At 41.9% G+C, this 27,362-nt stretch overlaps 2 protein-coding genes across 6 annotated transcripts; both read left to right on the top strand.

The window, feature by feature from the left end:
- Positions 1–1,940: 1,940 nt before the first annotated feature.
- On the top strand, positions 1,941–7,386 carry LOC139331213 (protein eva-1 homolog C). 2 transcript variants are annotated; one of them, XM_070962592.1, is made up of 8 exons: positions 1,941–2,209; positions 3,203–3,408; positions 3,532–3,655; positions 5,105–5,257; positions 5,535–5,678; positions 5,775–5,846; positions 5,933–6,013; positions 6,638–7,380. In XM_070962592.1, the coding sequence occupies exons 1-8, from the start codon at positions 2,113–2,115 to the stop codon at positions 7,021–7,023; spliced, it is 1,263 nt and encodes a 420-aa protein (XP_070818693.1). In that variant the 5' UTR covers positions 1,941–2,112; the 3' UTR covers positions 7,024–7,380. The 2 variants fall into 2 exon arrangements, with proteins under 2 accessions (XP_070818693.1, XP_070818694.1); XM_070962593.1 differs by lacking the exon at positions 5,933–6,013 and having other exon boundaries at positions 6,638–7,386.
- A 1,725-nt stretch (positions 7,387–9,111) lies between these two features.
- Positions 9,112–27,297, top strand: ocrl (OCRL inositol polyphosphate-5-phosphatase). Of its 4 annotated transcripts, none has more exons than XM_070962474.1 (23): positions 9,112–9,544; positions 12,886–12,977; positions 13,404–13,442; positions 13,831–13,950; positions 15,667–15,861; positions 16,034–16,283; positions 16,454–16,627; positions 16,751–16,852; positions 16,952–17,066; positions 17,236–17,352; positions 17,729–17,910; positions 18,107–18,218; positions 18,787–18,896; positions 19,143–19,278; positions 19,427–19,537; positions 19,709–19,874; positions 20,304–20,539; positions 21,274–21,297; positions 23,149–23,268; positions 23,641–23,725; positions 24,056–24,183; positions 24,377–24,488; positions 25,177–27,297. In XM_070962474.1, the coding sequence occupies exons 5-23, from the start codon at positions 15,696–15,698 to the stop codon at positions 25,299–25,301; spliced, it is 2,571 nt and encodes an 856-aa protein (XP_070818575.1). In that variant the 5' UTR covers positions 9,112–9,544; positions 12,886–12,977; positions 13,404–13,442; positions 13,831–13,950; positions 15,667–15,695; the 3' UTR covers positions 25,302–27,297. The 4 variants fall into 4 exon arrangements, with proteins under 4 accessions (XP_070818575.1, XP_070818576.1, XP_070818577.1 ...); XM_070962475.1 differs by lacking the exon at positions 9,112–9,544 and adding an exon at positions 10,240–10,313; XM_070962476.1 differs by lacking the exons at positions 9,112–9,544; positions 12,886–12,977; positions 13,404–13,442 and having other exon boundaries at positions 13,837–13,950; positions 16,457–16,627.
- The last annotated feature ends 65 nt before the right edge of the window (positions 27,298–27,362 follow it).

Raw genomic sequence — 27,362 nt, 5'->3', positions numbered from 1 at the left:
AAAGCCCTCAGCACCGATGAATCACTTTGAAAGTATTTTGTGCCAGTGTTTAGTTGGTATGACAACAGCCGTCACACAGGGTTGAGAAAGAACGACGTGGAAAAAAGGAAATTAAGGTTAAAATCACAGCCTTTATAGTAAACTGAAAGCAACTGACTCTGGCCGCACAGAGAGGGGAGATTTCCTGAGTATTCCTGGAAAAGACAGTTACCGCTGACCTTTCACTTCCTCTTCCACAGACAAAAAGATAGGAAAGGCCGATCTCATGGAGCGAGATACTCACATATCTCCATCGGACACACACAGCAGCTGGAAGTGACCCTGGAAAAAGTGCCTTATCTCTATAAACAGGACCCTCACTGTTGACAGTCGAAGAGAATGAGTCTTGACTTTGCCATCACACACACGCACGCACACACACACACACACACACACACACACACACACACACACACACACACACACACACACAAGGTCAATATGTTAAAGATGTTATATGTAGATCTGTAATAAACTAAAGTTTTTTTGGGGGGGGGGTCGGCCTTTTGACATTTCTATAAAGCAAATCCACAGTTTTTGGTCATAGGCCTTCATCAGGCATTAAAGGGCACATATATGAGATTTTGAACATTGATTTAGCAGTAAACCACCTAACCCCTAACCCCTAACTCAGGGGTGGGCAAATTCACTCCACAAAGGGCCGTGTGGCTGCAGGTTTTTGTTCCAACCAACCAAGAGCACACAGTTTGACCAATGAGCTGCCTGAAGACTGAGATCAGTTGATTAAATGAGTCAAGTCTGGTGTGCTGCTGCTTGGTTGGAAAAAAACCTGCAGCCTCACGGCCCTTTGTGGAATGAATTTGCCCACCCCTGCCCTAACCCTAACCCTAAAGTGGAGTAATGGCTTCTTCAGCAGAGAATGAGGTCACACCCTCATGGCCTCTGCTGTAATCCAAACTTCTCTGTTCTTTGTTTTGATATCCGGGCCAGCTGCACGTGCATGTTTGTTCATGCGAATCCCTCCCTGAGAGTGGTGTTGTCTATCAAATATAGATCTTTTAAAGAAGTAGTTCAGCATTTTGGACAATACACGGTTGGTTTTGTTTCAGAGGTGAGAGTTAAATGGAAGAATCTATACCACTCTAATGTCTGTGAGTCAATGAAGTTGGAGCTGGGAGGTGGTTAGCCTAACGTGGCTCTCCTCAAGGCTAAAAATTTGTTGTGAATTGGTTTTTAGGGTGTGTTAGATGCTGTAACTGTTTCTTAGCGAACAATGGGCAATTGCAGTGACTTCCTGTGGTCTTGTCGTCGCAGTGAGTCTTCAAGTTGCGGTGCCGTTGCACTTAAACAGACTCCTTTAATAAAACCTCTGCTCAGTGGTCGTATCTGGCAATCTGTGGTACAGCCAGTGACACTGCACAGAAGTGCTGCGTGGAGGGTTAAACTGTTCAAGTAATACCTCCGACACATAAGGCCCGCTAAAACTATAGAGAGGGGATTTACACCTGTGCTTTGAATTGTGATGTGAACAAGGCATATTGTAATGTTTAATTTCTCCTTTGGCATAAATTAAATACATGTGATACATAAGTGAGCTTCTCTGAGATTTTGAGAAAGCCAGGCTATGTGTTTTCCTGTGCTAAGCTAAGCTAATTGCCTCTTGGCTGCAGCTTCTGGGCTCCGTAAATAAGTGCATCTCCCAGAAAGTTAAATGATTTCTTAAAACTCACAATATAAAACACCATTATACTCAAACCACGAGCTGCAACAACCAATCAAAAGAGCCATATCGCAGGTTTTCGCAGTGTGTGGCTCCAGTATAAAGATGTTGCTGTTTCATAGTGTAACTATGAAATTAAATGTACACGCATCCATCCACAGAGACACACACGCACATACTGTAACATGGTCCCAAGTTCAGCCAAAGCAACACTGAAGCCTGGCTGTCAGCTCGGTTCAAAGCAGTTAACTGTGATTTTTTTTATTGCTGAAGAGGGGGTGGCTGTTTCTTGTAAACACAATGGCATCATTGACCTACTGACCGCTCTCTCCCAGGCAGTCAATAGCGCAACAACACATCACAACAAAACCCTGAGGTCTGCTGTGCAGGATATGCACAATGACAGCGCCATGGAGTTCTTCTTCGTCTTCTTATCTCTTCTTTTGGCTCTGAAGATACACACCGCACATTCGGCTCCTGATTTCTCTAGTAAGTGCTTTGTTTTTGGCATCAGTAATTGCTTTTTCAGGAGAAAATCAAACTGCTGACTGGCTATTATTTAGCCTTTAAGGGTTTGCAAAGGAAGCTTCTTAAGCATCCCCGATTTTTTTCTGCACATCCTATTTTCCAAACAGCTGATGCCACTCCTGCTAAAAGACCTGAAGCAGGGTCCTGAGCTTAGATCTTAATAGAAGAGGACGAGATGCTCCCAAAGCGTTCAATAACCTACAGTTGAGTTGTTTTGACTCATGGAGATAAAATATGATGGATGACATTATATTAACAATGATATATTCAGACAAAGTCAAAGGTAGCTTTTGTCTCAGACACCTCTGTTATGAGCACTGCAGTGTGCCTCTCGATCTGACCTCAGCAGATATTTCCATTTTTTTGTCCGGCTGCAGGCTCTGAGGCGCCTAAGAATAGTTCATTGTGAACAAATGCCTGGTACTGCCTCTCATTTGCTCCCTGAAGCTTCAGGCTGCCTCTGTGCTGCACACACACACACATATTGTCTTGGGAGGCTACACCCGCCGGCTGGGTCACCGCCCAGTCAACAAGCAGGGCTGAGCTGCAAGCGTAAAAAAAGCACCTAACAAGTCACACTATTGACCTGCCGATCATGGACAATGAAGGGCTTCAAAGTGACGCATTATTTGGTGATAATAACCATGTCAACCAGTCACTTCTGTTTTGCCAACAAGGAGAAATAATTGCTTTGTTGCTTAGAAATCAAATCTGAAACTTGAAAGTCAAACAGGTGTTATACCTATTTATATATTTAAATGAGATGAAAGTGAAAAATTGCTGTTTGAGATTAGATATCAGCCTTTGTTTTAATGAGCATGTTGACCATTCACTGCGTTTGCATGTCTGCTGATTTGCTGTAAGTTGCATTATTAATTTTCTCCCACCTGTAGATGCAAACTAACTCTCCCACAACCTGCAGAATAATCAGCATCACCTTGTGTCCTCTGTCAGTGTATCTCCACACCATCCTGAAGAACCACACGGCTCATGCTTGTGAAGGGGACACGCTCATCATCGAGTGTCCCTCCAGGACGTCTGTGACCGTCCTGTCAGCTTTCTATGGACGACGTGTTCCTAATCAGCATTTGTGCCCCTCTGCAACCTCAAACATAACTGCAGAGGAGGACACAGAATGCTCTTCCTCAGCTGCTATTGAGGTATATAAAGCCACAGTAAGACGAATGTGAAGTCTGTGTTTTAGTAAAGCACTTTGTTTTCCTTGAATGCTTTCTTGACTCACAGCCGATTCTTGTACGCAACACGTTTCCTCGCTCTTGCAGAAAGTGCTGTCAGAGTGTCAGGATCGACGTTCCTGTCACATCCCCGTCTATAGTCCGGTGTTTGGTCAGGACCCCTGTCCTCTCACCAGCAAGTACCTCCTAGTCGCCTACAAGTGCAGACCAGGTATGCTGCTAAGGTCCTGTACATACAGTATGAACTCTAATTATGTCGACAATCATGTGGGAGTAGTGGTCACGGTTTCAACATTTCAAACAGGTGATTTTTCTTTCTTTGCACATGTAATAAATTGACAGTATTAAGCAACCAAATTGTGTGTGTTGCATGTTTAAGCTCATCACATACAATTTTTTATTTGTATTTTTGTATTTATTTATGTATTTATGATAAGTATACAAGTGCACCTTGATAAAAACTCAAGCATTATTTCAGCAAACTTAACTTGATGTGTTTTTGTATTTATCCAAAACAAAAAGCAGTAATAAAAGTCAGTGATGTCCGCTGTGGTGGATTATCCATTTCAACCGTTTTCATTTCTCTAAATTTGATTTGAAAACACAAATGAAACCAGCAGTGGTACAAGTCATAAAAAATAGTAGTAAGAATAGCAATACTACAGTGTAAAAATACTCTGTTACAAGTCCTGCCTTAAAAATGCAAAAGTTTAAGCACAAAAGTATGAGCATCAAAATATATTTAAAGTAGCCAAAGTAAAAGTACTCATCACTGATGCATTCATCAGAAAACCTTAATGTTGCATCTGGAGCTAATTTAAGTAAATTCATATATTGCTAGGTAGCTTAACCTTTAATAATATATTAAAATGTATCAGCTGATGTCTATTTTGTACTCATAATCAAAATCTGCAAAGTTATTGGTAAATAGAGCTTCTAAATAAAGTACAATGTGGTGGAGAACTGTTGAAGTATAAAGAAATAAAACAAGAAGTAAAGAACAAGTTCCTCAAAATTGTACCTAAAGGGAAACCAGTGACTGAATGAAGCTCAGCAGTGACATAACATCTATCATTGATGACAAGGAGCTAAAAACAGCACAGTATTTATTTATCTATTTATTTTGCTGTTTTCTTTCTCCTATAGTACAGGGTTAGGAATAGGCAAATAGTGGTTATGTCTAGAATTAGGGTAAGGCTCTAGGAAATGAATGTAAGTCTATGTAATGTCCCCACAAGTGATCTGTGTGTGCGTGTGCGTGTGTGTGTGTGTGTGTGTGTGTGTGTGTGTGTGTGTGTGTGTGTGTGTGTGTGTGTGTGTGTGTGTGTGTGTGTGTGTGTGTGTGTGTGACCAGGTATTTATCACGTTGTGGGGACAAAAATCTGTTTACACAGTCACATTGTGGGGACTGACCTCCCTTATGGGGACAAAATGCAGGTCCCCTTAATGTAAATCATTACATTTTAGGGTGCAGACTGAGGATAGGGTTACGGGTTAGGTAAGGTTAGGTTAGGTACAGGGTAAGGCTCCAGGAAAAGAATGTAAGTCTATGTAATGTCCCCACAAGTGATATAAACACAACATGCGTGTGTGTGTGTGTGTGTGTGTGTGTGTGTGTGTGTGTGTGTGTGTGTGTGTGTGTGTCTCGTGTGTTTTGCAGAGCACCACCGGACAAGGTTGGTGTGTGAAAACGAGCGTCTGAGGCTGATGTGCAAAAATGAGACCGTCCTCGCGATCTATTCCGCCACGTTTGGACACCTGCTGCATGGAAGTCCCTACTGTCCTCAGGAACCTGGATCCCATGCTGACATGGGTCTGAAGCAGAGCGCTTCACTGTCATCCTGTAGCTAAACAGTGGAAGAAATATCACGTTTATAGACACAGTGGAGAATAACTGTTGTGCTTTCATTCATCTGTTAGTATAAATAGTGGTTGAATTGCAAAGAAATGATCAGTTCACCGGTGCATCTTCAGTGAGACTATTTAATCACAATTCCAATGTAACTAATCAGAAATGAGATTTGAGATCATAACTGTGCAATATCAAACTGATTCCAGTTATTAATTTTACTAAACTTCATTTATTGCAGAGTGTTTGTCACCCTCGGCTCTGAGGAAGGTGTCACGCAGGTGTCATGGCAGAGCGAACTGCTCCGTCCTGGCTGATACTCAAACCTTTGGGGACCCCTGCTTCGCTGGCACCAGGAAACACCTGCGAGTGTCCTTCACTTGTGGTACGTGACGAACCGGATGCTGCTGCTTGTGATTGACATGGTTTGCAGCATCATGTAAAAAATAATAGAAAGAAAACCCTTTCATTTTCTCTTCAGTGCCCCGGTATCTGCTGGAAGATGTGGGCCGAGGGTCAACAGATCCTTTCATGATCTCAGACTACACACATGGTGAGAGTAAGGCTGAAAATCCTCAGGTTTTGTTGCATGCTGCAGACTTTGACTGGCGCCTGAGCCCAGACCCCTCTCACCTGCAGGTGGATGGTACACTGGCCCCACCTACAGGCCTCAAAACGTGCTCTTAACCAACTCTCTGGAGATCATTGAAAAAATATTGGGTATGTGCACTGATGCCTGGAGACCTCAGGCCAGAGTAGCATGTACATTTCTTTGCATTGTTGTAGATAACATTTAAAGGGCCACAAAGGTGTTTTAGTAGTAGTGCTCAGTCACATCACATTTACAGTACATCATTGCTAATCATAAGTATGTGCTTCTTTGTGTTTCTTTTGCCTCCTTCTGCACAAACTGAACATATTAAATATATAAAAATGGCTCCTCTCCATTTTTCTATGTAGTAAAGAACGTGTTTATATATATTGAAATATTTTGTCAAGGTTACATTACCGTACAATGGTAACACAGAAGAAATGAAGCCAATAAAGACGACTTAATGTTCCCAGTGATCATTAGCCTAGTTTAAAACCTCTGCAAGCTGATTTTCATATAGTACAGCGAGTTTGTCGCTGCTTGGGAAGTTAAAGCCAAATTAAACAAAGCTTATGGAATTTTTTGGTAAATTGTCCACAGTAATGCAAAGTATAAGCAATTTGTAGTGAATTGTAGTAAAAAAAACACCTAAAAACACCAGTGTAGTGTTTTCAGGAATGATTTGGTGCAGGGTGAACAAACATGCTGAGTCTCACAGCTGCACATTTTGAATTTAGTTTGATTTCTTCCAGGTCTCCCAGAGCGAGTGGCCCTGTACTTTGTCTCTGGCATCTGTGCTGGTCTGGTTTTTCTGCTCTGCTTGTTCGGTCTGCGCTCCACGCTGGTGAGAGATGTTAAGGATCTGGTTACTGAGCTGAACGATGAGCTGAAAGCATCTAGGAGACAGCGGAAGGAGCTCATGGAGGACCTCTTTGATGACGAGGTCTCAGACACGTCGTCCTTCCGTCGCCTCACACAATCCTACCGCACAACAGACATCTTCAGTCCTTCCACTCTGACTGTAGAGATGGTCGATCGTGAAGTGGAACAGACGAGAGATCTGCCCAACGGAGACATCTGGCCACATCGAGACTCCAGCCCTTATGCTATTCATAAGATTAAAACCTACAACAACTGAGAGAAGTCACATTAGTGAAACTACTGCTAAAGCATCCCTCTGTGGAGTATAATTACACAACATTACTATTTAACTGTGCCTCCCTTTTCCCATGTATCGTCATTCATGGTCAAGTGACTCTAAACAGCAAGAGTGAAATATATGAAATCCTTATGTACTAGATTAATTACAAACATTATTAAGATTAGCATCAGGTAACTTGTTCTTTAGATTAATTTTAAATATAATAGTATGTTATAAAATAACAGCAGGGGAAAAGCCTCAGTTAATTTAGCTAATTCTCTGCCTACATTTGTTTTGGTTATAGGATGCCATGTACAAATGTTGGATAATAGAAATAAAGTAAAGATTGTGTTAACAGGGTGATAATTGTGGTCTGTTTACAGTGATGCCCCTGATTAATGTGTCATAAAAAGAAAGAACTAATGCACAATGAACCACAGGGGATGCAAGCCAGCGTTTCATGTTTTGTGCTATATTTTGTTTTATATATATATTCTTTATACAAATATTTTGTTTTTTATACTTGCTTTATTTATATATATATATATATTCTTTCTCTTTTCTAAACTTCAAATGCAAAATGTATGACAAAAAAATGGTGTCTTAAGTCAGTGGTTCCCAATACCAGGTCAATTGCTCAAACCTCATAAACCTGTGAAGAGGGCTCACATGGAACTTCACTTTAAGGCATCACAAGACCACTGCCCAGGGTTATGTCGTGAAGAAGACCCTAATGTTGTGAACATGACATATCCTTTAAGTGGTGGAAGATGTAATCAGATACTTTACTTAAGTGAAAGTAATAACAATGCACTAGTCAAGCATTCAAAATTCTTCTTGAGTAAAAGTACTACCTTCAAAACTGAAAGTACTCACTAGGCAAAATAAGGTAAGTCCCCAGGGGGCAAATTCAGTTGCTGCAGCAGCATAAGGACAGAAATAAATACAGATGAATAGAGAAAGAATAAAATATAAATAATAAGAGACATAAAACTTAACTAAAAATAGATAGAAGATAGACAAAAGTACAAAGCAAAGGTGACAGTAGTGTGATTAAGAGCAGCAGTCTGGTATATGTAAACAGCATACACCAGATTAATATGCAACATGGTTAACAAGTGATACTTCCTGTTTATATTAATATTGATATGTTATAGAATATAATGTAATAAAATACTCTAACATATTAACATCCATCCATCCATTATCTATACCGCCTATCCCTTTCGGGGTTGCGGGGGGCTGGAGCCTATCCCAGCTACAATGGGCGAGAGGCGGGGTACACCCTGAACCGGTCGCCAGCCGATTGCAGGGCCACACGCAAGGACAAACAACCATTCACACTCACACTCACACCTACGGACAATTTAGAGTCATCAATTAACCTAATGAGCATGTTTTTGGTCTGTGGGAGGAAGCCGGAGTACCCGGAGAGAACCCACGCATGCACGGGAAGAACATGCAAACTTCACACAGAAAGGCCCCGCCTGACCCGGGGATCGAACCGGCAACCTTCGTGCTGTGAGGCACGCGCACTACCTGCTGCGCCACCGTGCAGCCCACATATTAACATAATACAGTATATTAATACAGTATATTTAAAGGATAACTAGGGATATAACACAGCATTTGGTGAAATGTATTACTATAGTATAATATCATAAATGGTGTCATACAGGAGTATGTTTGCATGTAAAAATCAAAGTAACTATAATTATAGCAGTTAAGTAAATGTAGTGAATTAAAAAGTACAATATTTCCTTCTGAAATCTAGTGGAATAGAAATATAAAGTAGCGGACATTGGACAGGCTTAAGTAAAGTACAAGTATTTCAAAATTGTACTTTAGTATAGTACTTAAGCAAATATAAATAGATAATTTTACCAATGCAGCAAGCAGAGGCATTGACACAGCACTGAATGAAAGTTCAATATGGAGATAATTATGAATTTTACCACTTGATGTTTTTATTTGATCCCGTCAGTGCTGAGATGCTGCATTCAGCCTCCTAGCCATAAGGTGGCGCTATGGGTCTCATACTCGATGCCAATCCCTCTTAAAAATGAAGAAGATGACGCGAAATCCAGGAATAACTAACCAGGGAGAGGGACGGAAGGAGGAGGGAGTCTACTTAGCAAACTCCCGACTGGAGCCAAAATAGCTAAATCTGCCCCAAACTGTCAGTCATGTAGCTTGCCCGACCAGCCTGCTCACTGAACTGAAGGGAAGCCGAATAATTCAGTGTTTTTTGACAGAATGACGCACACTGACGGGGATGTTTTGACTTCTCGGCTCCGCTGAACATTTGTGACCCCGTCCAGCAACGGCAGTAACAACAACATCTGGCTAACAAGCTAACAAGCGGTTAGCATTAGCAACAACCGCTGAACAGCTGTCACCCGGAAGGCCGCCGCAGTCGCCGCCGCACCGGGTGGGGATTTAACTTTCTCTGTCCGCGTCCGGGCTGAACCAACACAAAGTCGCTAGCCAATGATAAATCGCTGTTTATTACATATCGGTAAGAATGGAGTCCTCTTTGGGAATATGCAGCGAGGAGTGCTTGGCAATATCCTTTTTGAATTCATTTCCAACCTTTTTTTAAATGTGTTTCTTCAGTTTGTTGTAGCTCGTTGGCTAACGTTAGCTTCACTGAATCATTTCTTCAGGTTACATCTCTTAATGTTAGCAAGTCTGCTAACTTGACGAAATTATTTGGTAACAACATACGTGGACGTTAACTGTTTTTTGAGTAACTAAGTTAGCTGCTTTACTCGTGGGAGTTTATTTACCTGTTTCAGTTGATTTTCAATTTAGATCACTACAAGCTTGTCATACCAGTATGACCAATCTCATCTGTACTTAGCTAATTAAACCCATTTGGTCCTGAGCGGAATAACGTTAGCCATGATTTTGTTCATGACCCTGGCTATCACGAACTTCACCACCATAACCACTGAATTGATTTCTCTCTTTTTTCACTGCCTTGTGACTTCTTATTTGTCACATTTGCCTCCTTTTTAATAAGCACGGCTTCTTCTAACACAAAATCATAACGTACCAGTGCTTTTCAGTTTAACCACACGCATGCTAACTTAAAAGCCTAGCATGAAAGTGAGGCCTGTCTGCGGTTGATTGAAATAAAAACTTGGGATGTCCAAGTGCCTTTCTCATCCTCAGTCACAATAATTCCTTGATTGTGATGCTCACACTGTAAGAGGTCAGGAGCTGAGGGCTGGCCAGAAGGAGCCCAGACTACTGTCACTAATTGAGCGCAGTGGAGAGTTTATGTAAGTATCAGAGAACCTGATGACTGAAAATGTGTATGTTTGTTTTTGTCAGGCAGCAAGTAGGTAAATTTACTGAGATGTCACAGGTAATGTTTGAGTTTTGAAGCTGCTCTCCAGATGATAATCTGCAGAAGTTTCTGACAGCTTTTTCTGTTCAGAAGGGAGATACTCGCTATGGTATATCTGAAGGGTCTGACCTATTCTTCTCTTTAATTGGGAGCTTTTTTAAATATTTTCTGCTGTCTGTGATTGACATGCACTAAATAGCTGCAATGCTTTTTAGACCAAATAAGCTTTTAACCTGCAAATGAACTTGCATCAAGATGGTTGAAAATGCAATCCATTGTACCAAAAAGGTGTGTGCCATGACAGCGTCATTAGAGACAAATGGTTCTCCTCTGTTATCTAATGAAGAGATTATTGTAAATTACATAAGTGTTAGTATTGTTGGAGAGAGCTTGTGTGGCTAAATCAAACAGGTCAAATGTGCCATCAGAAAATTATCCTGCACTGCAATATTCAGCATTGTCAGGTGAACAAGGTTTTGTCCTCCTGAGGACCTGAAACAAACGTTGAATGTATTTGTCACAAAAAGCTTTAGTGTCAGGTGTTACGCAGCCCAGCGGGAAAAAAGTTGATTGCTGCATGGCTCAGTGACTCTGCATGTCAGCTCCAGGACAGTGCTGCTGCCTGTGGAGCTGTAGTGATTTGGTTTCAGACTTACATGAGCAGGATTTTAACCCCCGTCTTGGCAGATTCAGCATTCGTTTCGTGAAAGGGGATGTTGTGGGTGTTACACCATCAGTGTAGTTTGTGTTTGTAGCAGGTTGTGCCTTGCACTAATGTGAAAGAGAAAGCAATTACACCAACCAGCAGCCAGCTCACTTCGCATTACGCAGAATTCCTCGTCTTAGTCCTGGACCGTAATGAGACTCACATGGGCACACAAGCTCCGTCCTCAGCTGACTGTGTTAAAGCCACACACACTATACTCCTGACCATAAATCTGACCATGTTTGGTTTTAGTTGAAACCTGAAGTGTTATTTGAGCTCAGTGTTCATTTATTAGCTTGTAAATTAGTATTAAAGCTCTCATTATACTACAAAAGGTGGATGAAATATCAGAAAACAATATATGCTTGAATTTTGTCTGACAAGATATATCCTCTTACCAGGCAGTTTTTATGTTTGAACATTTCAATTGTTTCAAGCTTTTTGTCCCTAATTATCTTAAAAAGATAATTTAACTTAATGCTTGAAACTAGAATTTCAAGCACTATAAAGCCGTTTGATCAACAATGACAAGTGCAAAACTGCTTTGTTTAAGTCTATCCAGAGAAATCTATTAGTTTTTAGTCTGGCAGCACTTCTTTTAAGATAACTGGGAGACTAGATATGTTTACTCGTTTTAAAAATCTTGATAGGTGAAATTTTCCAGCTCTGTTGGCAGATAATTGTTTTTATTTTAAGTAATGTTTCCCCCATTTAGTTGCTTTCTTTCCTTGTTTTTGAGAGCTTTTTTTTTTTTTTTGCAGTGTAAGCGTGTTCTAGTCAGTGTTGGCGAGGATGCACTTGGGACCGCCTGTTGTCTCTGCCTGTGCAGTCCTGTGCTTTTTGAAACTACCCTGTTTGCCACAATTTATGCTTTCAGAGACTTCACTGCTGATGCGCCTCCTGCAGAAGTAGGGGTATAAAAACATAAGGTGGCATCATGTAGCAAAGAGGATAAATAATAGAAAACTATAACCTCAGAAATAAGCACAAGGTTGAAGCAACATATCTCACAGTCTCAACTAAAACCAGACATCACGATCTTCACATCATTTGTGCTTAATTCAAGGCTGTTGTATTGCAAGGTGTTTTCATTATTTTGTCCACATCCTTGAGGAGTCTTTATTCTTTGTTGGTGATGTAGTTTACGACATCAGAGGGGCCCTTGCTGATTCAGGAGAACCGCGAGTCACTCTGACACATTTCGTCCCACAGTGCTGAATCATTTTCCTCTTCAACGGTAATCAGACTTACTGTGAAGTGGAGGGGAAGGGTGGGCAGTGCCCAGCGTGCCGCTTTGACCCTGGCTGTTAGTCAGCCATTGTTAGAGAGTGAAATATGACCTCGCCTACAGAAACCCACATCACAGATTTGAAGCTGCTCATATTGACCATTTAAAGACCCAAAGTGAAGCAGAATGTTTTTTAGTCAGTCCTGTGTCATTATGTGCTTATTGAACTAAAGCAACTTTGCAAATCAGGCTAAAGGAGACTTTTGCATGTGTGCATGTGCATTTCAGACTTTTGTAAATCCCAAATTCACATTTTAATCCTTTTATAATTATAATCTAATCCTAATTGTACATTTACCCATATTGCATCGTAAATGTTCACTTATTCTAATAATGAATGCTGTGCATGAAGCCCGATTTCAGTAGCAAGAGAGTAGCTGTTATGAGGAACAGCTGCTGCAGAACTTTCCTATATGCTTTAAGGTTTTGAAAATTTTTATTATTAAAGTGAAATTTAAAGGTCGCAGCTGATGCTAAGTGGGACTGGGACTTTGTGGTGTTTTCGTACAGATTGGGTGTTTTGGCCACCCCTGAAGCTGTCGTGTCTCGTCCAGTGGCTCAGCTGTCTATACCCATCAATGGTAATTTTGAAATTGTGCGAGGTATGTGACCCTTTTTTTGTCCTCTGTCCTATCATATTCTCAGTATCAACTGTTTTGGGTAGACTCAGTGTAATCAAATGTTCAGGATATTTGAAACTTCTGCAAACAATTTTTCATTTCCTTGTATTTTTCTCTAAGATGTTTGTGATTCCTGTCCAATAGATGAATGTTTATAAAGTTGACCCTTACCTCACCTTCTTTAACCCACTATGCATAGTAGTGTTACTGTTCAGAGGTTCACGTCACAGTGGTGTGAAAGTGAAAGCCCAGGGAGCATTTCCTTTCCGCTTAGAGGACAAAATTTAAAAATCAACACACGACAGCTCTAGCCTGTTGAAATAATACACAACCGCTCCAGATTACTCCCACAGCAGACCTTTGAACTGCATGGGCACCGTTCAAGCTCTCTTTCCTCTTTCATTTCAGAAGCTGAAGAGGCTCTTCTCATTAACTTCACAGTAGGTTGTAAGTACTTTTTCCATTTTTACGTCTCCTCTTTTTTCTGCTTTTCAAACAGACACGATACAGAAAATGTGTTGTTTTTGTCCTTCAGGCCTGCCGGAAGAAAGGGTTTATTGTGGGAACAAAAGAAAGCTAGAACATGGCATTTATTGCAACACAACCCCTCTCTAGCCATACTGCATTTTTAGAGCATGCCTTCAGCCAACTGTCCTTTATTTAGCCCCAGACGCTGGTCATGAGTTACCAGGGCTCTCTGAAAGAATGCTGAAGTATCTCACTATTAAATCACTTGGCTTTGCTTTCTAGACAGTCTGCATTTCTAATGTGTTTGCATAGTCTAAAGGTGTCCAACATGTGTGTAAGTGTGTGTGTTTTCTGTGCTCCTCTCCAGCCCTCTCACGTATTAGGATACGAATCAAAGGAGAAAAAGCCCCCGAGCTGCTGCTGGAACTTCAGGAAGATGAGCGGACTCAGACTTTCCTCGCCCAGGTGAAGAGTGCTCAGCAACAAGGTAAGACTCCACTGTCTAGTCTAAAGCAGTTGCATGATTAATTATTTAATCACTCATCTAACATTTATTCGGTGAGGGTGCATTACACCGCTCGCTGATTTCCTGTGCGTTCTTGCCACCCAGCTCTGGTGGAAAAACTCATTTGGCTGCAGGTTTTGCAGGTGCCAGCCCACCTCTGTGAATGCTGCCAGAAAGTGCTAGAGCTTGTGTTTTTATGCTTTTATTTGACATTCAGCATTGAATACATTTCCATGAAATGAGTTTCAACTATTGTGTGCATGCATCACCAGTTTGTTTGTCTGCAAGAGCCATTTTGAGATTTGTGGCAAATGAAAACAAAAATAATGAAAATAATGGACAACTAGGGGCAGATGTTTTCTTTGCCATATAATCTTAGATTTACAAAATTTACATACAGTCCGGCCTATGAGGCGTTACATCGTGATGTCAATTCATGCATTTAAAGTAAACCTGCAATATATTTAAGAAATGTTTGTCGCCTCTCTGTGTGTGCCACCAGCAATAAGAATAAGTCTGCTCCTATGGTTTTATCACATCTGTAGGGAAAGCTTGATTGGCCTTAACGGTGTTTGGGCGCTACTGTTGGGAACCTCAATGTTTAGAGGCTCACCACACATTTTGTTGCTGCACCCATGGCAACCTTTTGACTGGGAACAGTGAGATGATTGCGTGAAAAGATAATCATGAGGGTAAATACTGCAGAACATGTGTCTTTATCTCTGCTGCTCTCCTGTAATAATGGAAATGCAAAGTAAACTTTGAGCAATGGAGACTACTTAGTTATAGCCAACCTGTTAGCTGTTCACCACCTCAGATTATAGCATGCTGATGAAATGCTTGTAGCTGTTTTGTATTCTTCAGATGGCGTTGGAGGTTTCATTGACAAAAATGGATCAGACATGCAGTTGTGGATGATGGAAATTGATTTAAAAAATCACCTTTCATTCATTACAGAGTGAATTATCTTGTATCTCCACAAACACTGTCAGCTGTGCAGAGATCACAGAATATGAAAATTATGTTCAGGTGCATACGTGTCCTGGCTTGTGTGTGATAAACTGTAATAATCTGCAAATGTTCCTATGATTATCTTTAATCAAGTAGAGTAGACAAAGACTGAAAAGTTAGTTTTTTTTATGTGGGTTTTGCCTAATCGCATTTCTTATATGTGTGCAAACTCTGGCTGATACAGTCATGTTTTGGTTGCCACTTTGCTGGCCAACACCCTGGAGAAATGACAGATTTTGAAGCAAGATCTTGGTTGGGCAGTGAGTTGTAATAATTTCTTTTCGCAGAACCTGCTCATCAAGTTTCACTGTTACTACTATCATGTGCCTTCATTTCCTATAACATCATATAGTGACATGCCTTCCTCAGTCTTGTTATCAATAAGCCACTTGGTAGCTGGTATCCTCTACTTGCTGTTATGACAACGTTGCTCTTCTGGGTGTTGGCTCATTTTCATCTATGTTCATATTTACATTCAGAGAGGTTCTGACTTTACTTAAGTAAAGTGGAAACCTTTAATAAGGCAGATTAGCTTTCATCTTGAAGACGCTGTAATTCCATCATTGTTTTTTTTCTTGCACCGCTTAAGATAATCCCTGGAAAGATGCTCCTTTGTGCCTGAGTAAGGCTGTGGTAAGCTTGGATCATGGTGTGCCTCCTTCTGACAATGCCATTTAATTTTCTCAGTTCAATCCAAACTCAGGAAAACCAAAGCGATGGAGCACCTTGCACCAACAGCCCTTAGAGGACCAGTCCCAATCCCGCCGCAAAGAGGGAACAAGACTGCTAACTCTGTGGGCTCTGGAGTCAACCCGCCCAACTCGACCAGTGCACTGCCTCCCAACCTCAACAACAGCATGTCAACAAATCAGACTAGGACAGGTAATAAATACATGGACACACTGTGTTAACGCCCAGAAAGATCCTGCAAATCAGAAGAAAGTTGTATAAAGGGCACCGATATGTTTCAGATCATCTTAAGTCTCTGCCCTCTATATTTGTTTCTGTTGCTGTTAGATTGAATCCTCTGTTTTTGAACTCACTCTTTCTGAAGATCCAGTTCAATCACTCGCCTCAGACTTCGGCTTTGAGGACAACTTCAACCACGCTCTCAAAGTGGAGGAAAAGAAGAACCATCAGAACCGCTTAGTAGCCTCTAGGGAGCCTCCTCCTGTCCCTCCTCTACCTCCTCGCAAAGCATCTGTCACGCCATCCAACCCTCTGCCTCCTCCACCCATCCCTAAAGACAGAGCTGTCTCCCTACAGGCCAAAGACAACTCGTTCATCACGAGCACCAAAACAGAGTAAGTTAACCTTTCATGACACGATGTCGGGTTTACTGGAAACACTGGAAACTGACATTTCATGGAAGCCTGATTTTATAACTGCAGTCCAGGACGCTTAGTATCCCAAATTAGAAATTAGAATCTAAAATACTGCTGATGTTAAATAATACCTGCTTTTTCCATCCCAGTAGTTTCAGGTCAGGGTTTGACCGCGTGGACAGGCAACCGTCTTGGTGCGACAGCCCCACCACCAACAGCATGAGACAGGATATGTTCTCCAGCCAGGCCGGACAAAGAGAATACCTCATCAAACACCGCCTGGGTAAGAAGGAGAACGAGTATGTGGACATCGAGACCTTCAGGTGAGAGGAGCTTCTGTATTCCGTGTTTTGCTAGTTTGGTTGCCTTGATATAGAAATACAACAATTCAAAAATGCACACGTTAACCTGACTCTGTGCATGAACTCTGCTTTGTGTTTCTGTAGGTTTTTCACAGGGACGTGGAACGTGAACGGCCAGTCTCCAGACAGCAGCCTCGAGCCGTGGCTCTGCTGTGACACAGAGCCTCCTGATATTTACGCCCTGGGGTCAGTGAGAATTCATCATACAGTACTTTTTTGACCATAACCTCATACATACTCCTCCGCTCCTGCTTCAATTACATCCATGGTGGTTTATGACTTTAGTTTTCAAGAGCTGGACCTGAGCACTGAAGCTTTCTTCTACATGGACTCGTCCAAGGAGCAGCAGTGGGTGGAATCTGTGGAGAGGAGCTTGCACCCAAAAGCCAAGTACAAGAGGGTGAGTCGAGAAAGGAGGCAGAGCACCCAGATCAATCCCCAGCTCCTCCTGTCCACATGGGGGCCAGACACCGAACCATGAATGAGACTTGGACTGTCGGGTCCTGCCATGCTGATGCAGTAAAGGGACTAACTTGCTGTCTTTCTTTTTTTTTTTTTTATGTCTACAGGTTCGGATCATACGACTAGTTGGAATGATGCTTGTGGTCTTTGTCAAAAAGACGCACAAGAATCACATAAAAGAAGTGGCTGCAGAGCATGTGGGGACGGGAATCATGGGAAAAATGGTTTGTTCACACTAAACTCAGACCACATCCCTCAAAATACACACAGTGATGTACAGTCAGGGGATAAATGAGCCACTTTTTTCACTCAAGTGCAGTAGCTCGTGACAAATTAGTGAAATATTCAACCATGCAGTATCCCTCAGTGTGAAGAAATACTTACAAAAACTGCAGCTGGATCTAGATCCGCATGAATCGCATTTCATTTTCTCATGAAGTATATACAATATACTGCACTTGGCTTCTGTTTGACTTATTTAATATTAATCATCTTGCGCTGGCTTTATTCCTGCATGCATTTCCCTAAATTGAAATAAGGGGCTATTTATATGCCAAATCGTCAGCCTCATTTGTTAATGTAAATTCTTTTTTCCCCCAGGGGAACAAAGGAGGCGTGGCAGTGAGGTTTGTTTTCCACAACACTAGCTTCTGCATCGTCAACTCCCATCTAGCAGCACACGTGGAAGACTTTGAGCGCCGCAACCAAGACTATAAAGACATATGTGCCCGCATGACCTTCCACCTGCTGGACCACCCCCCACTCAGTATCGTCAAGCACGAGTGAGTTCCTCACTCGTTCATGTCCAAATGGAGAACGCGGCTCTGAAATCATGTGAACTGCTAAACTAAATGAATCTATACTACAAAGCTCTTGTGTCACTGTGTCTAGTAGCTTTACAAATATGAGCTTCAGCCTACAGTTCTCCAGTGCTCCAGTTCTGTCGTATTAAGATATCTGTCTCTTTTCGTCTTTCAGTGTGGTAATCTGGCTTGGGGATTTAAACTATCGTCTGTTCATGTACGATGCTGCAGAGGTCAAACAGTACATTGCTAAGAACGAGCTAAAAAAGCTTCAGGAGGTCGATCAGGTAAGAGACTGTCAGTGCTGTGCACCGATGATCAGCTGAAAAACACCTCTCCACTTTTTCTTGTTCTTTAAAAACACAGACGAGTGTGAGGCCAACTTAAAGAAATAGCTGTGTTAATTATTACTGCGGGTACAGAAATCAGGCTTCTTTCACTGCCTCTGCTTCTATAGTTGGCTACAGCTTCTCTTAGAAGTTTTAAAAGTTGTACTTGAATAATCTGTCTAGCATTTCATCATTCTGACAAAAAAATAAGAGAAGTTCGCACTTGGGCTCAGTAGCCATTAGTAAGATTCCCTTGCATGTATGAGTGGGCTGTGCTTGTGTTTTGCAACTCTCTTGTGTGTGTGAACCTTTGTAAATGTCTGATGGTGAAAAAAGTGAAACAGTGAAGATTTCTTGATAAATACAGGTTAGACAGACACATAGCTGAAGCTGTTTTGCCAGTGGTGCACAGGTTGTATGCAATCTGATCCTTTTTATCTCTGCGTGATGATAATAACGGACAGTAAAGGATTCTGTTTCGACTCTTTTACCAAGTAATGCAATGCTGCTGCTTTTCACTGTGTAGCTGAACATTCAGAGGCAGACGAAGAGGGCCTTCACAGACTTCATGGAGGGAGAGATCAACTTCATTCCCACATATAAGTACGACCCTAAAACAGATCGATGGGACTCAAGGTAAAAACATATCCCTGTATCTTCTTCTAAAATGACTGAATACACAGATTCATTCCAAGACTTTATTACTATTTCTAACTGGTCCTCAGTTTCAGTTTGTCTTCTTTGGGATTCCTGATAAAGTTTTGCCAGTATTGAAACTTTCCCTGTCCTTATCATTACACTAATACAGAGTCAGCAGTACTGTACGTGTGTCTGATGTCTGACCCTTCACTCTGCCTCTGATGCTGTGGCTGTTTCCTGCAGTGGGAAGTGCCGTGTCCCGGCCTGGTGTGACAGAATCCTGTGGAGGGGCAAGAATGTCAGGCAGCTCAAATACCGGAGTCACATGGAGTTGCAAACTAGTGATCACAAGCCTGTCAGCTCCCTCTTCAGTGTTGGGGTAAGAAGCAATGGTGTCAAATAAAAAAACCCAAGCTGACTGATTTTGGTTGAAACAAGCAGGGTTTTGACAATATGGATGATTTTGATGTAATAAATGCTGTTATTGATTAAAATCGATAAAGAGGACCTTTTTGTCCGTGTAACAGGTTAAGGTGGTCAATGAGGAGCGCCACAAAAAGGTGTTTGAGGAGATTGTTCGGGCGATGGACAGAATGGAGAATGACTTCCTTCCATCTTTATCTCTGAGCAGAAGAGAGGTAAAAATAAAGCCCTGACATACATGTGCACTCATCACACTGACTCTTATCTTTCTTCCTCAGTGATATAAACTCAGGCACCAATCACTAATAACCTTTATAACAGAGCCGCCTGTTGTAATTTGTAGGATAATCTTTGATTAATGCCGCCTCTCTGTCTCCATCCTGCAGTTTACATTTGAGAATGTGAAATTCCGGCAGCTTCAGAAGGAGCGCTTCCTAATAACAAATGACGGGCAGGTCCCCTGTCACTTCGCCTTCATCCCCAAACTCAATGACACGCAGTACTGCAAGTCCTGGCTCCGCGCCGAGCCATGCGATGGATTCTTAGAGCCGAGTGAGTCCTTTTTATCTTAATCTTTTCTTTTTTGATTACCCCGAGGCTTCTTACCTCGACTTTTAGATCTGTGATCATGTCGTATTTTGATTATTGATGGTGAAATGTAAAAGGGAGATTATAGATTTAGTTTTCTCCCTTCAGGACAGCTTTGTACTCTTTGCCACTGTAATACTGTCATTGTGAAGGATTATTCCATTCACCCCTTTTTAGTTGCTGCATTTAAACCAGAGCTTGTTGCACCTTTTGGCTGATATTGTCCTTGTATGTTGACCCCTGTGTTATGTTTAACAAGGCAAAGCAGATGTGTTATGTTTGTACAGAAAAGCAGATAATCAGTGCTCAAAAACAACAGATAGTTTGACAATGTCCTCATCAGACTTCCTCAGAGAGTTTCCCTGTGAACCTCTTCTTTAACTTCCTGAACAGATGAGACCCTGGAGATCTATCTGGAGGTGTATGTCAGTAAAGACTCTGTCACACTGCTGAACTCTGGAGAGGACTCCATCGAGGACATTCTGGTGCTCCATCTGGACCGTGGCAAGGACTACTTCATTACCATCTCTGGCAACTACCTGCCCAGCTGCTTTGGCACCTCGCTGGACACTCTGTGCCGCATGAAGAAGCCCATCAGAGAGATCCCCATCACCAAACTCATCGACCTGGTGAGGGACAGTTTGTCCAGCGGCCATGCAAAGGGAAATCCAGTCAGACCAGTTCAAAGTTATAGGATTAGTGGACAGGGACATACATTTATCAGATTAGTTGATTGTGGAACATAAACCTTTCTCTGCACAGAACACTTCAGGTCAGATTGTAATCCAATGGCTGTTCCTCACTCTGTAGCTCTTCACTACCTGAAACCAAGAGCAGGAACGTGTGAGGGCTTGTTCAATCCCTCAGGACAGACTCAGTCACACAGTGAGAGCCTATATTTGGAGAGCTAAAGTGTCTCAACCTGTATATTTCTGGCCAAGAGAGGCCAAGGGAACGAGGAAGTGGCAAAAACATGGGAAGGGAGCTCCTAAGAACAGGGAAAACTGACTCAGGTTAGGCCCTTATTAGTGCTTTACATAAATAGACTCCTCTGGTCTTCACACATTCACCTCTGTCTGTTTCCATAATGCTATTTTTGACTTAATCTTGGCTTTGGAATATAGTGCTTTTATCATTCAGTGCTCCTTTATTTCTGTTGAAACTATTCAATTTTCCTACTTGCCTGGTGTACTTGATCAATGATTTATGCAAGAACAATCCATAATCTATCTGCGTTCTGATTCTCTGTTTATGCATACCGCCGCTGTCCACTTTCTCCTTTTGTTTCTCTTCATCGCCTCTCCTTGCCTTGATCATTCCTTTCCAACTCTTCACTGTGGTTGTGGGCTGGCTTCTTGCTCAGGGAGAGGACAGCTTCATGGAAAAGGTAAAATATTAACAGTGATACTGATCAGCTATTGGCCGCTCCGGGTCAATGTCACCTTTGTGACAAGACTGCAGTGATCATGTTTCTGCTTTATGACACTTAATTGACCTCCCTCAATTTGTCATGTTAAGTAATGTTAGAATTAGTCATTCAGGATATGATCTCAACAAAAGCCCCTGTTCAGGCTGCACCCTGTTAATGTGTAACCTTAAAGATTCACATTCTGTGTACCACTATCGTGTCTGCAGGTTGAGTGTGGAATGCTAGAGCTGGGAGGCAATTAGCCTAGCTTAGCATAAAGACTGCAAGCAGAGGGAAGCTTGTTTTAACCACCTCTGAACGGGCATTCAGCCAGAAAACGGTCATGTGTTAAAACAACACAAGAGGTCATCGGGAGACATGAACTCTGATCCAGGATGTCCAGCTTTAGTAACAGATTCATGAGTTTGAAGGCTTAGCCACAACAACTATTAAGCTTTAGAGGTGCTGGTAGATGTATTTTTGAACTTTGTGGAGAGCCAGGCTCACTCTTTACCCCTGTCTCCAGTATTAATGCTAAATTAAGCTAATCGCCTCTTAGCTCTGGCTCCATATTTGATGCACAGGCACAAGAGTGGCATCGAACTTCTCATCTGACTCTCAGAAAATAAGTGACACGGTGTGCTTCCTGTAATATGCGCTTTGCAGCTACAGTATTGTGCACTGACACTTGCCTGCCGTTGTTAGGTCGATTAAAAAGTGGCTAATCAGAAGATTGAATCAGTGCATACCCGTGCTACATTTCAAAAAGCAGGCGGTCACGGCCCACGCCGGGTCGGTCTTGTTATAATCTGTGTGTGTGGATCAGTCACCCGTTAAATCTCCCCTGGCCCGTTGAGGACAGGGTACACCAGTCCAGCAAAAGTTAGACGCACACCAACACACCAAATCTCATTTCACAGCAGGTCACCCTTGCTGCACAGCTCCCTCATACACATGATTAAAGCTAATGAGAAGAAGTATTAGCGTCTGTTCGGCTAAGCTCAAACACTCTGATGAAGCCAAACGACAAGTCTCCTCTTCCATTTCATAACCTGTTACCGAGCAGTGAAACTGAATAGCTGCATGAGTAAACAGATGTCAGCTTAGAATATAAATGAGGCCCCGTTTCTGTACAGTGTTGCTGTTTGTACATTTTATCTCAAAGCTTTCTTGATCTGAATCCCCTCTGAAAGATTCACCTCACTGTAAATACCCCAAAGGTTCACAGTAGAAGCTGTGGGTGTTGAAACATTTTACAGAATATCGCATTCGTTCTGCATGCTATCTGAGCATCGTCCCCATTAAAGGCCCACTCCAGTTTCCCCTGCATTTATGTATAGCCTCGCTAGCTGTGGCTATTTTTGGACGTCTCTCGTGAGTCTCGGGGCTCCATTTCCAGAAACAAAAGGAATGTCTGCCTTTCTAAAGCCCTTTCTGAAATGGCTCTCCTTCAAGTCTCCAGAACCCAGAGATAATCCTGACTTCAGTGCTGCTCCTTCTCCATCACTGGATTGATGTTATCTATCTTTATCTCTCTCTCTATCTCTGATCCCTCAAATGTGGTTATCAAACTCTTGGAGGCAGGTCATTGTTCAGTTAAACAATAAACTTTATTGTCCAAAATGACATAAGTGCACTGAAACAGCAAACTATTTCACCAAATATCGGAAAGTATAAATTCCAATACTGATATATCTGCGATAGGCCAATATGGGCCAATAAAATCAGTCAGACTCCAGACAATATTTGTCTATTAAGCTGGGAAATAATCTAATGTCTCTGCTACAGTTTGTCAATGTAAAACATAGTAACTGTGTTATCTCTCATCAGGAAAAGTCAAAGGTGAGCTTCCTGATGGTGGATGGAGCAAGTACTGAGGACAAACCTCTGAAGATCCCCAAGGAAGTGTGGATCCTTGTCAACCATCTCTTCACCAAGTCCTGCGATCAGGTGAGACGGCCACAGCAGATAAAGTGCTCGCTACTACGGAGAGTTTATCACTGAGAGCTGATAAGACTGCTGAGACTGTGAAAGTGAGGGATACATCTTGTTGAATTTTGTAATTGTGATGTTAAGCAGCAGAGTATTTGTGTTATGTGCTTTATCTAAAATGTTCTGTTCAAAGGAGTGATAAACACAAATGCTCAGGGAAAACAGCCTGTAGTGTTGCAGCTTACGAGAGTATTTTTCCAAAAAGTACCTTGATGTGCACAATAAGATGATATTTTAAGGTGTGCACCACACAATGACTGACTCTAGTGATACTAATTGGACTGGGAGCTGTTTGAAATGTTCCATATTTGTCTCTGCATGTCTTCCCAGGAGGACTTGTTCCAGACACCGGGTCTGCAGGAGGAGCTGCAGAGCATCATCGACTGCCTGGACACCAGCATCCCGGACTCTGTCCGTATCCTTGTTTATGAAGCCGGTCCCAGAGACACACGAGCGACATGAAGTTATTAACTCAGTTCACAGCTGGGCTCTGTTGTGTCTTGACCACAAGTATGTTTTAGCACTACCATGATGATAATAGCAGTAAATACAGTAATCACGTTACCTCGTTGTGTTAGGAAGTCAAAATGGTCATGGACAGGGTTAGTTTCCTGCTTTCCAAAGTCAAATGAGCTTTCTAGGTAAACATTTTTCCCGTTTATTATGTTATTCTGCACATGGATGACGCACTCAGCAGGCCCACTTTGGACTCGAGTTGCTTGTTCTTCCCTAACTGTTCGTGTAGTTGGGTGTAACCACTCTGTTGCTGAGGCTCTGTTGATCTTCTTGGAGGCATTGCCGGAGCCAGTGGTGTGTTATGAACTGTACCAGCGGTGCCTAGACTGCGCCCACGACAGCCGCCTGTGCAAACAGGTACAGTGACAACCCATAAAACAGCGTGTGGTTATCTATTAATGCTGCAGTTTACAATGTGATAATTTCCAGTCAGGCGTTGTTTCCTTTAAGGAGTGTTTGTCTTGCAGTTGTACAGAAAAGGACTTCTCTGCCCTATACTACATACAGTCATGTATCTGATGACTTTTTGTGTACTATTGATGATTGACAGTTGATCTCCCAGTTGCCCCGGGCTCACCGCAACGTGTTTCGCTACCTAATGGCCTTCTTGAAGGAGCTCCTCAAGCACTCCCACAACAACAACCTAACAGCCAACCTCATAGGTATGAAATGGAGACCTGCTATGTTAACGTTCACTCTGCTTTGCAGTTCATTTAAGAGCTAATTTGGTGTGTGATCTATTACCCCAGTGTATCAGTCTCAAGCACCATGCCTGAAGAAAAATAAGACCACTGTAGTATAAATTGGATTGTTGTATTTGTGGCTCTCTGTGTTTATTCTCAACATCAGTTATTTGACTTCCTATAAGATACTGTAACCACAAGCTACTCTTTTACAGTACTTCTATAAAAACAGCATAATATGCAGCTCAGATGTTACATATTATGTAACATCTGAGCTGCATCCTCACAACAAGATTCAACAATACCAACAGTGTCAGGAGACAAAATGACATCATGCTTCACAGTGTTTATAAAATTATCATGATTTCATTCAAACTTTTACCCCAAATCCTGCACAAATACATTAATTAACCAGCATTGAATTCAGGCTAGAACCAAAACCTCTTCCACACAGCACCACCGAGGCAGTTTGGGCTAATGTCCACCACCTTGTTTAAAGGTCCAGTGTGCAGGATTTAGTGGCATCTAGTGGTGAGGTTGCAGATTACAAACAACTGAATACATTGCTGATAATACAGAACATGTAAAGTTGTTTTATTTTACTCCATAGAAAAACAAGTCTTATGTCACCATATCTTTATTTCCTTGTCCTGTTCTTGTCTTCTAGCAACACTCTTTGCCAGCCTCCTTATTCGACCGCCTCCCAACCTGATGGGCAAGCAGACCCCACACGACCGGCAGAAAGCCATCGACTTCATTCTGGGTTTCCTCATGTCAGGAGATGAGGAGTAACCGAGGCCGATGGTCCTCACGACGTCAGTCAGGTTTCGACTTGATCCCCAACCTGGTTCACTGTTGGCAATGGATCTGGACCTGTAAGACTTGTGTAACATGATCCACTTGGTATTGTGTCATCTGTTGGAGACCAGTGCAGGTGTTTGGCACCACAGTGCTCACAGACTCATGTAGGAGGATGATTTTATCAAGTGTCATATCTTCAGTTCATTCACAGAATGACCGCTCGCTGCATTTTGAAGCACTTGGAGGAGGTTTGAACTGATGCCTGTGCACTTTCTGATAACCTAAAGGCCCCCGTGCCTCCTCCTCAGCTGAGCCTTCGTATAGTAGGCGCTCATGCCAAAATAGCCCCTGAACAGTGAGTGGTATGAATGGAAACACTATGGATCCAAGCGAAAGACTCAAGTACACAAAAGAAAAGGAAATTCCTGAAGTTTGGAGAAATGAACTGAATACTAGTAAATGGTTTAAAGCATTAAATAGATTGAAATGGGATAATCATAGAAATCTATATACTAAGAATATTTAAGCTTAAGCTAAATCATGACAATCATCCATTTTGCAGCAGTTTAACTGAGGGGAACATCTGTGAGCATCACCACACCCATTGTATTTTACCTGTTATTTATATTTTTTTTCTTCTGAATTTGCACCATCTGAACAGTTTTTTTTTTTTGTTCCCACTACAGTTCATTTTCAGCTCCACGTTGGTTGTAAAATATTTCAGCTTGTTTTTATCGTCCTGTTATCGAAAAGGTGAATGTTTGCTGTGTTTTTGTGTAACTTCAGCCGCGAGCCTTACATCTCCTTTTGCCAGTTCCTCTTCAGTTACGAAACAAGTCTGTTAACACGCTAACTTCCTGGCGCAACGGATTCAAGTGAAGAGTCACCCTCTGCGGTTCTCAATGTCTTAAATCATGTAAATAGTGATTGTTTCCCTGTTTCTTGGGCCTGTCGGTATGGTGGTGCAAATCTGTGATGAGTCTCCGGTTTGTCATGTTTGTCATGAAGGTGGTACTGTTAATATCTGTGTTTACATGTCTCTTTCCTCACTTCTGCCACATCTTAAAGCTCTTTATTTTTGTTGCTTTACGGCCTGTGTGATGCCAAGACACAGTTCTTCGTGGTAAATGCAGATGAGTAATACTCCTGTTTTAAGTGATGCAGAATTTTCTGGGTGCAAGTTTAGTAAGATTTAATGGTTCACTACTCTGCAGGATGCAGCCTGTCTTTGTGCGCCTTTCTCATTTGTGCCACAGAGGAGTTTTTTTTTTCTCTGCAGTCACTGTTGCATAACATGTTATGGTTATTGAAATAAGGAACTTCTATGCTGTGTATAGTCAGTGTTTCATCTTTAACAGATTTACCCAAGAGATGTCAGCATTAGCGTTCCCAGTGGACAAAAACACTCACATTTCTGACTTTAATTTCTCGTGCTCAGTATCTCCAGTAATGTAGTGATTACAGAAATTTTAGAGATTCGATGTTTGGACAATGTGAGCACTCGATCTAATGTGACAACACTGACAATCATGGCACTGAAAGAAGTGCCTGTCGGGCTGAAGCTGCTCCTCGTGTAGTTTCTTCTGCCTTATTGCCATCAATACACTAGATTCTTCTGTTGGTCGTAATCGAGCCGAGCTTTGCCAAAAGGCGGCCTGGGCTCGAATGAACGGTCGGAATAAAATATTTGGGAGAACCATTTTATAATAGTCATTTATTTATTCACTTTGTCTGTAGAAATACTACCACCATCCCATCAGCAACAAAATCAGTATAATCAATAACCTCTAATTTTAGGTGTTGTTTCCTGCCAGTGTATCAACTGATGTATTTGTATTTTGCTTTTTGTCTTCTGTTTTTTTTTTTTTTTCATAATCTGTTCATAAACTTAAGGTACGTTTAAAGGAAACACTCGCACCTGTTTTCATCTTTGCAGATTTTTGGTGCTTTTAATTTATTTAACAGAAATAAACTGTGTAAAAAGCGGTTTTTGTTTCCCGTTGTTGACAGCTGCTCATTTGGATCAAGAACAAGAAAAACAACAGTTGCACT

Source organism: Chaetodon trifascialis, chromosome 5 (genome assembly GCF_039877785.1).
Source record: "Chaetodon trifascialis isolate fChaTrf1 chromosome 5, fChaTrf1.hap1, whole genome shotgun sequence".
Taxonomy (NCBI): domain Eukaryota; kingdom Metazoa; phylum Chordata; class Actinopteri; order Chaetodontiformes; family Chaetodontidae; genus Chaetodon; species Chaetodon trifascialis.
Note: the sequence above shows the minus strand (reverse complement) of the source record. Positions and strands in the feature narration are given on the sequence as shown.

Bases quoted from the DNA above. Each gene is read 5' to 3' on its own strand.
- ocrl (XM_070962474.1), top strand. From the start codon at position 15,696: ATGGAGCACCTTGCACCAACAGCCCTTAGAGGACCAGTCCCAATCCCG. The intron at 16,628-16,750 runs GTGAGAGGAGCT...GTGTTTCTGTAG, and splicing joins GTGGACATCGAGACCTTCAG to GTTTTTCACAGGGACGTGGA. The intron at 17,067-17,235 runs GTGAGTCGAGAA...TTATGTCTACAG, and splicing joins CAAAAGCCAAGTACAAGAGG to GTTCGGATCATACGACTAGT.
- LOC139331213 (XM_070962592.1), top strand. From the start codon at position 2,113: ATGCACAATGACAGCGCCATGGAGTTCTTCTTCGTCTTCTTATCTCTT. The intron at 5,258-5,534 runs GTCTGAAGCAGA...CATTTATTGCAG, and splicing joins TGGATCCCATGCTGACATGG to AGTGTTTGTCACCCTCGGCT. The intron at 6,014-6,637 runs GTATGTGCACTG...GATTTCTTCCAG, and splicing joins GATCATTGAAAAAATATTGG to GTCTCCCAGAGCGAGTGGCC.